Raw genomic sequence first — 12,202 nt, forward strand, 5'->3', positions numbered from 1 at the left:
TTCAATGTCATGTGACCCAGTAACCACACTAATGACGCTAAACATGCGCAGCGACACCTACTGGCGGCGGGAATTTGCACCATCATCATGCTAACATTAGACAAGTTGATGCTAAGCTAACAGAGGAACTTCTTCTTTGAGTTGGACGCGATTCCTCCATTAACCAGTTTGTAAAATGATTCGCAGCAGCACGGAGGAGGTGACAACCGGCGGTGACGCCTCAGACAGCGGACAGACCTGGGCGGCGTCCCCGGTGGACAGAGGCGGACTGAACGAAGCCACCTCACACGGTCCCCGCTCCACCTCCTCCATCTCCTCCGGCTCATCCCGTCAGAGTTTAGATGGAGGCTGCTCGAGCTCCGGCCTCAGAGCCACACTCCCTCCAACCGGCCCAGGTAAACTGATGGAGGAGTTAGCAGGTAGCTAACATTAGCATGAAACCGTCTCCTGGAGGGATGGAGCCAGAAAGATACCACGATATGTGAACAATTCAGTGTCAGGATAAAGACATTTTTCTGTGTTTTGACTTAATTCATTTTCTATATTCATAATTGTTTAAATAACTGGGAAAATTCCAGATTCACAACAAGAAATGGATGGACTCCAGACCAAATGTTGAGAATTGAGACTCTCGAACTACATCAATCTTTCTTTCTTGTTAATTCATTAAATATCATAAAATATCCCATTATAATTTTTTTAAAGTTTAAGGACTAATGTTTTCTCCTGAATGACGGTTGTGGTTTGAAACCCTCCTTCATTTTTCAGAGAATGAGAAACACATTTAATAAACAGCAAAACATTTGACAAATCTGATGAAGACCAATATGTGTTATACCTCCTCTCTGTGTTTATACAATGTATAAACAATATATCCATATATATATAGGACTTTTATATTGCTATTGATGACATTTATAGATATTGTTTTACTGCCCACCCCTATTATATACTGTAATTGTGTAAGAGTTCTCTAATAAACAATTAAATTTCAGATATCCATCCATCCATTATCTATACCACTTATCTTTTGAGGGTCACATGGGGGGTGGAGCTAATCCCAGCTGCTGACCTTGGGCGAGAGGCTAAAATAAAACTGTTTCTTTCAACGGGGACACGTTTGTTAGACTGTCGGACTTGTCTCTGGTCAGCGCACTGCAGTTGTAATTAATGACAAATGCCCTCTCCTTGTATTTCCTGGCAACATAGGTCAGTTTCATCATGGCGTCGCGGTGGGGAGGATAAATCCATCAGTGGTTGCAACCACTTCGGACAGCTCCTCCTTCCGCAGCCATGTAGGAACACCCAGACTGAGAAGGACCCCTGGGGCCGCAGGCACACATCCTGCACAGACACCACTTACTGATCACACTGGTACTTCTTAAATTATTTGTAGAGTAAGGTGAATAATCAGCTGAAGCAGAGTTTCTCATTGAGTTTTCTCTCCTTTTTTACACAGCAACAAGTTGCTCCTCTGCGACAACACCCTCTGCTGCCTCTGTGATTGTAGCAGTGGTTGAAGGGCGTGGTTTGGCCAGGGGAGAGATCGGCATGGCCAGTCTCAACTTGAAATGTCCAGAGCTCGTACTTTGTCAGTTTGCAGACACTGGGACGTATGCCAAGGTAACCCATTCATTATATTATACAATAAACTTCTATATTACATTATCCCTCAGCACTTAGCACAGGAAATTCCTGTGTTCCTCTTTTTTTAAGGTCATAACCAAGATTCACATCCTGGTGCCTCTGGAGATACTGATGCCAGACACGGCGAGTGAGAAGGGAAAAGGGACCAAGCTGTTCAAACTCATCACTGAGAACTTTCCGGTACCAAACCCGAATAGCTGTTATCAGTATAACACCATTCTTCAAACAAATACCCATTTTAACACAGACACCCCCCAACTAATGTCCTTTCATCCACTCACTTACTCATTCTTACATCGAATTACTGTTACCTGGTTAAAGTGTATCCCATCTGTTGACATAGTGTGTCTTTGGTGTGAGGTAATATCTTCACGTCTCATTCATGTTCTGTCAGTGTGTTGCTTTCACTGCGATCCAAAGGAAGTATTTCAATGAGAGAAAAGGACTGGAGTACATTCAGCAGCTGTGCGCTCCAGAATTTGGCACCGTCCTCATGGAAGTGCAAGCTAAGTACGCCACTGTTGACAGTAATCCGTATAAATACTGTGGCACTATACAGTTTTTTACCGTCTTGCGTCATGATATTTTCCCAGATATTATTGCCTGGCAGCTGCAGCTGCTTTGCTGAAATACTTAGAGTTCATCCAGAACTCTGTCTATGCTGCCAAGTCTCTTAAAGTGAGCTTTAAAGGGAGTGAGCAGACAACCATGATAGACTCAGCCTCTGCCACTAACTTGGAGCTGGTGGTCAATAACAGAGACCACAGGTAAGATGAAAAGTAATGGCAGGGCCGTGAGAGAGTTGTACTTATATGTAGTGTCTGTGTAATGACAGATACATTCAGTCTGCCTCTGTTGTTGCTTCTCTGGATACAGGAGCGAACATTCTCTTTTAGGAGTGCTTAACCACACAAAAACCCCTGGTGGTGCTAGAAGACTACGCTCCAACATTCTGGAGCCTCTGGTCGATGTGGACACCATTAACATACGACTGGACGCTGTGCATGAGCTGCTACAGGACGAGGATCTCTTCTTCGGCCTGAAAAATGGTCGGGAACAAGCACAAACAGTTTTCAATCACATATTAAATATTGTTATGTGAGCGTAAGACAAGGAATTTGAATATCTGTTCTTTTACCCCCTCAAGCCATCGGTCATTTCCTTGACATTGACCAGCTGCTCTCGGTTCTCGTCCAAATCCCAAAGCAGGAAACAGTACGTACCGCACTTCAATTAGTCATGAGTGCAGAGGACGGTTACATTGCAGTGGAATGTCCTCACGTGTATGAGTGAATTCATGTACTTTAAAATGCTGAACTAGCTAAAAGGCACAAATTCAGCACACTTCAAATATTGTTCTGTCTTTTTCTTTTTGCGCACTTCACAGTATCAAATCAATTTTTCTGCAGGTTCAGGTTGCTGAAGCAAAGATCACACATGTCATTCAGCTGAAACACACATTGGATCTGGTGCCAAGGTTAAGGGTCTGTACATGTTGGTGTATGACATCAGTTCAAAATCATCCTACTGTCATTTATATAATCATGAAAAAAACTGCTTCCTTTCACTGTTACTTAGTTATAATAGAAATGCTAACTCCTCTCAGATGGTGTTGAAGAACTGCAACACAGCTCTACTTAAAGCATACAGCACCTCACTGGAAGACACCAGGTACTGAACCTTCTGCCTGTGAAGTAAAGTAACTACTTGGAAACTGTCCACACATGACTTTCACTGTGTGTCTCTGTTTGTGTCCACCTCAGGTTTGACTTGATCCTAGAGCAGATCAAGACAGTGATTAATGACGACACGACCTACCTGAAGGGGAGTCTGAACATGCGCACTCAGAAGTGTTACGCCGTGCGCCCCAATGTCAACGAGTTCCTCGACATTGCCCGCAGAGCCTACACCGAGATAGTGGACGACATTGCCGGTGTTTGTTCTGGCTGTTAGGCAGATATAGTTGTCCTTTACAGTGATTGTAAAAAGTATTCATACATCAAAAGGTCCATTAAATATCATAGTGTTCCCCAGGGCTAGTGAACCAAATGGGGGAGAAATACGGCTTTCCAATGCGAACCAGCTTCAGCACAGCTCGAGGATTCTTCATCCAGATGAAGCTTGAAGGTGTGGTTCTGCCTGGAGGGAATCTGCCGCCAGAGTTCATCAAGGTACGGTCCAGCACAGACACACAAGGAGACCACAGACTAACAGATTCACAAAGAAAACTGAACAGCAGCTTTGAACGAAGGAAGCTAAATTTCCCCTACAGCGGTCATAGTCTTTGAATCATAGAATGAAGAGTGTTTCATCACTTGTCACCTCAGGTTTCCAAGCTCAAGAACAACTACGGCTTCACCACTGCAGACCTGATGAAGATGAACGACCGCTGCGATGAGGCCCTGAGGGAGATCTTTCATATTTCTTATGTGTGAGGAGATCATGATCCTGTGACTCACAAACACGCACAGTAATGTACCGAACACGTTTCACTGTACTGTATGTTCAATGACTAACAAATGGATTTGTACAGAGGCTGTCCTCGACTGCACAATTTCTTAGCTGCGTAATCACAGTATTTCTTTGAATAATTGATTAGCTGGGTTAGTCTGATAAATTATTTGTGCAGTATTATTTCCCCCCATAGATTGATGTGATTATGCAGAGGTCTTAAAATGTGGAGCCTATTAATTCTCAAAGTATATTTGAAAGTTATTCGGTTGCCAGAGATGTGACGACCATATCACACATAATTATTCTCGACAAAGACTACAAAAATAATTTGTTAGTTGAAAAAGACCAAAATAATCAATTATCAGCTCATTCATTAAAGATTGGTAAATTCTCTTTCTATTAAGTTTTCATCTTGTCAAACCTGTCTAGATCGATTTGTATACTCCTCTTTTTGTCCACCAGAGGGTGCTCTATGTTTGCCCTAATCTCTCCTGTGCTTTTCTCCTGCTCTCACCTCTCTCCATGCAGGGTGATATGTCAACTGCTGAGCACCGTCCACGAGCACATCCACTGTCTGTACAAGCTCTCTGATGCTGTCTCCATGCTGGACATGCTGCTGTCTCTGGCTAACGCATGCACCATCTCAGACTATGGTAAAGACCAAGCTTTATTTCTGTCCATCAACAAGTCAGTCAAACTGTGAAATGAACCTTGAGGTGTGATCTGTTGACTGAGGGAGTACTGTGTGCACATCAGGCAGCACCCGGCCAACGTCACACATGACAGCCAGAAAGGTCTCCGCAGCGCTGGCCACTCCGCTGGTTTCTTTTTTTGTGTGTGTGGGTTGTGGGCAGCACCAGCCCGATCAGCCACGTGGGTGGGGAGCGCTGGCCCTCAGCTGTCTGAAAGCGTCTCTCCATAGACACGTGCTGACTGCCTGCCCCCTTCCATCGCTGCCAGCTTGTACTCAGATCACCCTCATTACATAAGTGTGCACTAGTGCGCCGACAACTCTTCCTAGCAGAGGAGCTAGCTGCATTTAAACACTGCACACTCGTCTGTCAGAAATCAGTTATTATACTGTGAAATCAGATATATATGAAATCAGATACTGTAATTTGGTATGTATTGTACCCAGAAAAATAGTCCCAGTATATAACTATATAGGTTTGCTTTTTTTTTATCATATAAACAAAGAACGAATAAATCAAGTTATTTTTCGATTGATTTGTGTGTTTTTTCCTGCTGTGTCTGCCAGTGCGTCCAGAGTTCACAGACACTCTGGCAATAAAGCAGGGTCGTCACCCCATACTGGAGCGAATGGCTGGACAGCAGCCTGTATCGAACAATAGTTACATCTCCGAGGGCAGCAACTTTGTCATCATCACTGGACCCAACATGAGTGGCAAGTCCACCTACCTCAAACAGGTGGCGCTGTGTCAGATCATGGCTCAAATAGGTCAGCAGCAAACCTTTCAGCATCATGTTTACTTTTAGCTTTTTGACTAAATCTCCTTTCATCATTGTTCCAGGATCTTTCGTTCCGGCTGACTACGCCTCTTTTCGTGTTGCTGATCAGATCTTTACCAGAATTGGTGTCGACGATGATTTTGAAACTAACTCTTCCACCTTCATGTTGGAAATGAAAGAAGTATGTTTCTTTCTTTCATTACATTTATATATATATATATATAAGAAAACATAAAATTATCATTGACTGTACAATTCCTCCCCAAAGATCTCTTACATCATCCACAATGCAAGTGACAGGTCCCTGATCATCATAGATGAGCTGGGACGTGGTACCGGTGCTGAAGAGGGCATTGGCCTCTGTCACTCAGTGTGTGAGTTCCTCCTCGGTCTCAAGGTAAAGTATCTGCCATTGTTATCATGTAGTCACTCCTCTTTCTAGGATAAAAAAAACTGAGAATTTAGACGCCTGCTGTTTGAATCAATCATTTAACGTGTCATTATCTGATGTGGAACACCTCTTAGGTCAACAGTAAAGCAGAAATACAAGACTAGTGCACGTTGCCCTGTGTTTTAATCTCCAAGGCGTGTGCTGTTTGCAGGCGTTCACCCTGTTTGCTACACACTTTCTTGAGCTGTGTCAACTGGAGTCTCTTTACCCAAACGTGGAGAACCAGCACATGGAGGTTCAGCACACGCGCAGTGTTGACACTGACGATGAGAGTGTGGTGTACACGTATCTGCTGAGTCGAGGATGCTCCGAGGAGAGGCACTATGGTACAGAGTTGTTGAAATCAAAGTGCGATTCTGTTGAAATTGGTTATTAAAAAGTTATCTTTGCTTTTCTAGGTCTGAGAGCAGCAGAAATGACTGCCCTCCCTTCAAGTTTAATCCAAGAGGCAAAGATAATAGCCTCTAATGTCAGCCAGCAGCTCTTGGTATGTTTCACAAATATCACACTTTATCTTTCTACCACTTTCATTTAATAGAAACCAGTCTTTGGCCTCTGGTGACAGATGGCACTCGTTTTATTTGTTCCATAAATAATCCTGGTTAATATCAGAGAAGTGCTGGACAAGACCCTAGGTGTGTCATTAATCTTTCAGGCCAAACATCATAGTGATCCAGAAACACAGAGGCAGAGAGCTGTGTACCACCTGGCCACTCGCCTCCTGCAGGCTGCCAGGAACTCCAGACTGGACCCAGACAGCCTGCGGATGTATCTGAAAGGCCTGAGGAAGCAGTATGAGGCAGAGCTGCAGGCCGCGGGGCAGCCAGAGTCAATGGACACAGAGGAGGAGTGACTGACTCAGCTCTACAGAGGGGAGGGACGGGGAATCAGCATCAGTGTCTGATGATCATCACAGGGCATTTATTTATATTGGCTGGATTTGACATTAAAATAGATTTATTTGAAAGCCAGTGGTCATTTTCGGTTGTCATTATTACAATTCTAACAAATGCAGTAATAGGAAAAGAAATCTTTTATTATTTGCATATATTTGCTATTTTGTGTATATCTGTCTTTTTGTATAGTATATTTTTTCAACAACTCGTGCAGCATCGCATGCGGTTAGCTAACACACTGTCACTGGTGTGTATGGAAAGAGGGGGATGAGAGAATATCTGCTTCTTACATAAAAGACAAATCAATGTTCAGGTTTCTTCAACAAGCTCCTTTAGCCAGGGAGAAATGTACATTACCAGTTATTGTCCTGGGTGTGTTTGTGTTTTTCATTAAACGAGCTAGTCAAGCAAATGTTTTCAAATCAATTAATCAATTGAATATTTTTTCAAGTAGTCCCTTAATCTAACAATTATTTTTCAGTTTCTTATTTGAAAAAAAATTCTGATTAGTGGATTAATTCTTTGTTATCCAAGCAATCAAAAACCATAACTTCCACAGTTAATGTTTTAATCGGGTTAAATGCCTGAAAAAGTTATGGGCCGTTATTTCGAGATCTTGAATCAGCATATATGTGGGTACCTGGGACTGCACAACTGCTATATTAAACTGCAGTACTGAGCTGTACCTAATAAATTGGTAACAAAGTGTATATTCTGTGTATGTCTGAAGTGTAGCTTTCACTGTATGAAGAGATAAAACACACTTTGTTTAGCAGAGTTTCCAGACAATCTGATTAGACCCTTGACACAGACTGAGTTTGAGCGGAGCCGTGTATTGTGCGTTCTGGTTTGATATAAAGCCTATGGTAACATCACTAGCCTCTGTTTCTTCTTTGTTTTATTGGCGGGTGGCAACCAACGTCAAGGGGAATTACCGCCACCTACTGTTTAAATCATGATGTTTCACAAATATTTACATAAAAACATTAAAGCCAATAACAAATGTGTCTTTGATCTAATTTGACATTAAAGGGATGATGATGAATTTTAGTCATATAAGCACACAAAACTTCATCATTTCAGTCACATTAACCTATTGTCAGGAGCACTGGGCGAAAATCTTGCATAATTTCAGACATTTAACACTGTTTTTAAAGATTTTGACTTCTTACCCAAACAGACCTTCCCTGGATCAACCCTCTGGTAAGTAGATTATTTTCCACCTGACACTTGTTGAATTAAGCAGATTAAGTATGTTATTACAATTATTAGAAAGTATGCTGTTACAATTTGAGCTTGGAATAAGAGGTTGGGAAAAGATATTTGTATGTGTCATTAGTAGTTTTATCTTCATATATCTTACCTAGTATATAGTGTGGGCTCATTTTTAATTGCGTACAATAAATATATACATATATTCATAGGAGTAGTATTAATGATCAAAATAAGCAATATTTATTGGTCTGTAATGTATCTTTGATTGAAGCAGTAGTTTTAGTATTGGTGGATTTTCAAGATTAAAATGACTGAGCTTGATGAACCTTCTGTAAACCTTTCTGCTACATCCATGGGAACTGGCTGTGTGAGAGCATATGTGGCTTTGTGTCTAAATCTATTCTTTCCTATTCTCCTGACAGGTGTGAGAAATCAGCAGGAGAGTTATTCTGTCACAATGCCTCGAAAGAAGTTTCAAATCACCATGGGAGAGCTGATCTCCTCCCCCACTACACATTACGAGGCGCAGAAATTCCTGGGCTGTGGCACCTATGGACTTGTCATCCAATGCAGGGATGTGACAACCAATGAAACGGTGGCTTTAAAAATGTTCAAAAGGATGAAAGACGTTAAGAATGCGAAGGAAGAGGAGGACATCCTTAGAGCCTTGAAGGAGCTCCACTCAGAGTGGTTCAACATCGTCAGATTGATCGGCTCATTCACCTACGAGAGACATTATTGTCTTGTGTTTGAGCACCTGGATATGGATCTGCAGAAATTCATGGAGATCAACCCGGGTCAACACCTTCAGCTGAAGCAGATCCGCCCCATTCTGCAGCAGGTTTGTTTTTTAAACTGAAGTTCTTACACTGACTGCTTTGTAGGGTGAAGGCCGAACTAAAATGTGTCTGTTACAGTATTTTATTTAAATAATGATAATAACAAAGTTAAGTTAAATAATGTCCTTAAAGACTAGAGATGGTGACTTGTGGTGGATACATGGACACCTTCAGTTCTTCCAATCATCAAATTTAGTGTGTACAATCACTAGTGCTATGTATGTTGGTCTATCTCCAAACTATCTTATTAACCTGTTCCTGTAGTCGACTGTACAACTTTGGAATATCTGACTAATACTCAGTTGTTTTGTTTTTTGCTGCCATCAATGAATATATGTTGTGGATGAAATGAACTCTGTACTTCATGATTGTTATCATGTTATTCATGATTTCAGCTGGCTACATCCTTGGACTTTCTGAAAAGCGCAGGTTTCATCCATTCAGATTTGAAGCCAGAAAACATTTTGATGGTGGATCCTGTCAGGCAGCCACTGAAAGTTAAACTCATTGACTTTGGCTTAGCCTGCAACAATCCTGGGGAACAGACAGGACACACCCTCCAGACCTTGTGGTACAGGTATGTAACTGACAGCACAGCTGTATACCCGGGACAGCTGTGTTTGCTGTAATAAATTAAACAAGACCTGTAGTAATATATTTGTGTTTCTCGTCTTCTTCTAAGATCTCCTGAGATTCTGCAAGGTGTTCCTTTCAACGAGGCCATCGACGTATGGTCTCTAGGCTGCATTGCTGCCGAGCTGTTTATGGGCAGACCACTGTTCCCTGCCCTGGATGAGACCAGTTTGGTCAGTATCACCTGACTGCACTGCAAACACAACAAACAGGCCCATTTCTGCCGTGATATATATATATATATATATATATATATATATATATTTATTTATTTTTAATCGTTACACACTTGATTAGAATAGGGAGAGAGTTTCCAGTAGAAGATCACTAATTTCTACTATTTTATTAATGAGACAAACTAGAGACACTTCATCCATATGTCTCAGTAATATAAGTGCACCTGATGTACCTGATGAACATTGATGAGTTTGCAAACTTGAAGTAAACTGACTCTCCTGTCAGTGTTTTCTCCACAGAGGAGGCAAATTGTGTTCACAAAGCCACTGCATGAGAGAGACTTCACTCCATACTGGTTCTGGCCAAAATACTGGATGGAAAGCAGATTTATGGTAAGAAATTAGTTTACCAGCACTTAGCTGTGTCTATAGCTCACTATTATAGTGTCTTTCCTTCGGTCTGTGTTTCTTTTCCCTTTGTCATCCACTGCCTTTGGAGCAAACTATCTCAATGAAACAATTCTTCATTTCAGTCAATAGTTTCAATTCTCGTTTGTGATCAACAGCCTGGATGAATTCATAATGGCACAACATATCTTTTGAAAAACATTTGGTTTCATAATCCAAACACGAGGACATGTAACAAACAATGTTTTTTTCTCATCTTGTTAAAGGCGATTCATCAGTCCTGGGGAGAAGACGTCCAAGCTGAATACTTTGACCTGGAGTGCTTTATCGATCTACTGGCACAGATGCTGATGACGAATCAGTCTGAAAGAATTCACCCCAGACGAATTCTCCAGCATCCATTCATCACGATGAGCCACCTTAAGGGTCCGTTCAAAAACAGCCTCTAGTAAGTGTGTGCTTAGACGGTCTGTATACATCTGTGCTGATAGATATAGGTATAAAAAAGTATATGGGATAAAAGGAGATTAAGGTGTTTGGCTCAGCAGCTTAATTTGTCTTCCAGTATGAAATCGTCTGAGGGTCTGATGGACATCTGCCAGAATCAGAGCTCTGACGATGGAGCACATGTAGACCACATGGTCCAGCGAATGTCCCTGAACGAGGACTCCTCCAGCAGCACTGCTGGCCCAGCCATGGAGGGCAGCCCTGCTGGGATGAGAGACGAGAACCATTCCTTCTTGCAGAACTCCATCATCACTCGGGGGAAAAAAAGAAAACTGAATGCAAAACTGAAAGAGTGGCAACAGGTGGGTGTTTGAAATATCTCCCCGTCTTGATCATTTTATATTGTAGAAGAATAATTGAACATTTTGGTAAATATTCTCTATTTTTGCCCAGATTTCACTGGGAAGAATGATAAAACTCTCATTAACTGTAGAGCTGCCACCAAGTGCATTTTACAATGTGCATTTTTGTCAAATGTCAAACCGCTGCTTTGAGATCAAGAGTTAAACATTTTTTTTATCCACTTCACAGACCAGTTAACTCCAATCCCAGATAAGAGGGCCCAAGTGGGCAAACAGGTCCACTACAGTCCCAGAGGAAGAGAAAGAGGGACGATCCCACATCCGATGGCAACCCCTCAAAAAAAAAGAGAAACATGAGCCTAAAAAAAGAGCTGACTGACTGTGTCAGAGGCAACAACCATTTAGAAGCTGCCACCTCCAACTCAACCCAGGTGCATTCCCTTAGGCTGAAACGGCAGTTTAAACAAGTCTTCTGACAAACTAAAGAGTGGAGTGAGGAAACCAAGTCAAGAACTCAATTTGCGTTATATCTGCTCTTTTTACTTGATGTATTATTGTTTTTGTATGACATATATTATTATCAACTTTTTCCAAACTGTTTGATGGAGAATTAAAACATGTGAAGTAAATAATTTCTCTGAAAAGTCATGATTAAACTTAGGACCTGTCTTAATTATAAAGGAAGCACGAATGCCAAAGCGTTTCCAGATTAGGTATCCAGGTGTTCCTGACATTAACAATGATATGAAGTCACCAGGACTTTTTGTAAATGGTTTTGTATTTATATAGCGCTTTTCTAGTCTCGATGACCACTCAAAGTGCTTTACAGTACAGTTTGCCATTCACCCATTGACACACACATTCATACAGTGCATCTATTAGCAGCACTTTTTTTTTCTATGAGGGGCAATTCGGGGTTCAGCATCTTGCCCAAAGACACTTCGGCAGACTGGGATTAAACTGCCGACTTTCTGGTTGGAGGACGACCGCTCTATTGTCATATATTCTAAAAAATGTGGGGGTTTTGTTTGCCCATGTGGGACATGGCAAGAAATAAAAATTTAAAAAACAAGAAATTATCTAAAAAAAATTAAGCATTTAGTTTTTATTGCAATGTAAATACTGTCCTGATGCCACAGGAGATAAAAAAAAAAAACATGAATGAGAAGTAAACCTACATACTGCTATATTGATAAATTGATAT

The 12,202-nt window shown here is 41.5% G+C and overlaps 2 protein-coding genes across 9 annotated transcripts; both read left to right on the forward strand.

Moving 5' to 3' along the window:
* Positions 1-7,628, forward strand: msh4 (mutS homolog 4). Of its 7 annotated transcripts, none has more exons than XM_034577379.1 (21): positions 53-104; positions 187-419; positions 1,210-1,374; positions 1,460-1,623; positions 1,717-1,827; positions 2,042-2,157; positions 2,241-2,414; positions 2,524-2,696; positions 2,795-2,862; positions 3,057-3,131; positions 3,254-3,318; positions 3,411-3,580; positions 3,682-3,818; positions 3,975-4,078; positions 4,630-4,754; positions 5,360-5,560; positions 5,634-5,752; positions 5,840-5,968; positions 6,174-6,348; positions 6,421-6,509; positions 6,678-6,960. In XM_034577379.1, the coding sequence occupies exons 1-21, from the start codon at positions 88-90 to the stop codon at positions 6,873-6,875; spliced, it is 2,808 nt and encodes a 935-aa protein (XP_034433270.1). In that variant the 5' UTR covers positions 53-87; the 3' UTR covers positions 6,876-6,960. The 7 variants fall into 7 exon arrangements, with proteins under 7 accessions (XP_034433273.1, XP_034433270.1, XP_034433275.1 ...); XM_034577384.1 differs by having other exon boundaries at positions 1,511-1,623; XM_034577381.1 differs by having other exon boundaries at positions 187-395.
* A 968-nt stretch (positions 7,629-8,596) lies between these two features.
* On the forward strand, positions 8,597-11,242 carry LOC117755929 (homeodomain-interacting protein kinase 3-like). 2 transcript variants are annotated; one of them, XM_034576112.1, is made up of 7 exons: positions 8,597-8,974; positions 9,368-9,549; positions 9,655-9,778; positions 10,082-10,174; positions 10,456-10,637; positions 10,755-10,998; positions 11,228-11,242. In XM_034576112.1, the coding sequence occupies exons 1-7, from the start codon at positions 8,618-8,620 to the stop codon at positions 11,234-11,236; spliced, it is 1,191 nt and encodes a 396-aa protein (XP_034432003.1). In that variant the 5' UTR covers positions 8,597-8,617; the 3' UTR covers positions 11,237-11,242. The 2 variants fall into 2 exon arrangements, with proteins under 2 accessions (XP_034432003.1, XP_034432004.1); XM_034576113.1 differs by having other exon boundaries at positions 10,459-10,637.
* The last annotated feature ends 960 nt before the right edge of the window (positions 11,243-12,202 follow it).

This window comes from Hippoglossus hippoglossus, chromosome 22, assembly GCF_009819705.1.
Source record: "Hippoglossus hippoglossus isolate fHipHip1 chromosome 22, fHipHip1.pri, whole genome shotgun sequence".
Classification (NCBI taxonomy): Eukaryota; Metazoa; Chordata; class Actinopteri; order Pleuronectiformes; family Pleuronectidae; genus Hippoglossus; species Hippoglossus hippoglossus.

Bases quoted from the DNA above. Each gene is read 5' to 3' on its own strand.
- msh4 (XM_034577379.1), top strand. The intron at 1,624-1,716 runs GTAACCCATTCA...TCTTTTTTTAAG, and splicing joins ACACTGGGACGTATGCCAAG to GTCATAACCAAGATTCACAT. The intron at 2,697-2,794 runs GTCGGGAACAAG...TACCCCCTCAAG, and splicing joins CTTCTTCGGCCTGAAAAATG to CCATCGGTCATTTCCTTGAC.
- LOC117755929 (XM_034576112.1), top strand. From the start codon at position 8,618: ATGGGAGAGCTGATCTCCTCCCCCACTACACATTACGAGGCGCAGAAA. The intron at 8,975-9,367 runs GTTTGTTTTTTA...TCATGATTTCAG, and splicing joins TCCGCCCCATTCTGCAGCAG to CTGGCTACATCCTTGGACTT. The intron at 10,638-10,754 runs GTAAGTGTGTGC...TTTGTCTTCCAG, and splicing joins CCGTTCAAAAACAGCCTCTA to TATGAAATCGTCTGAGGGTC.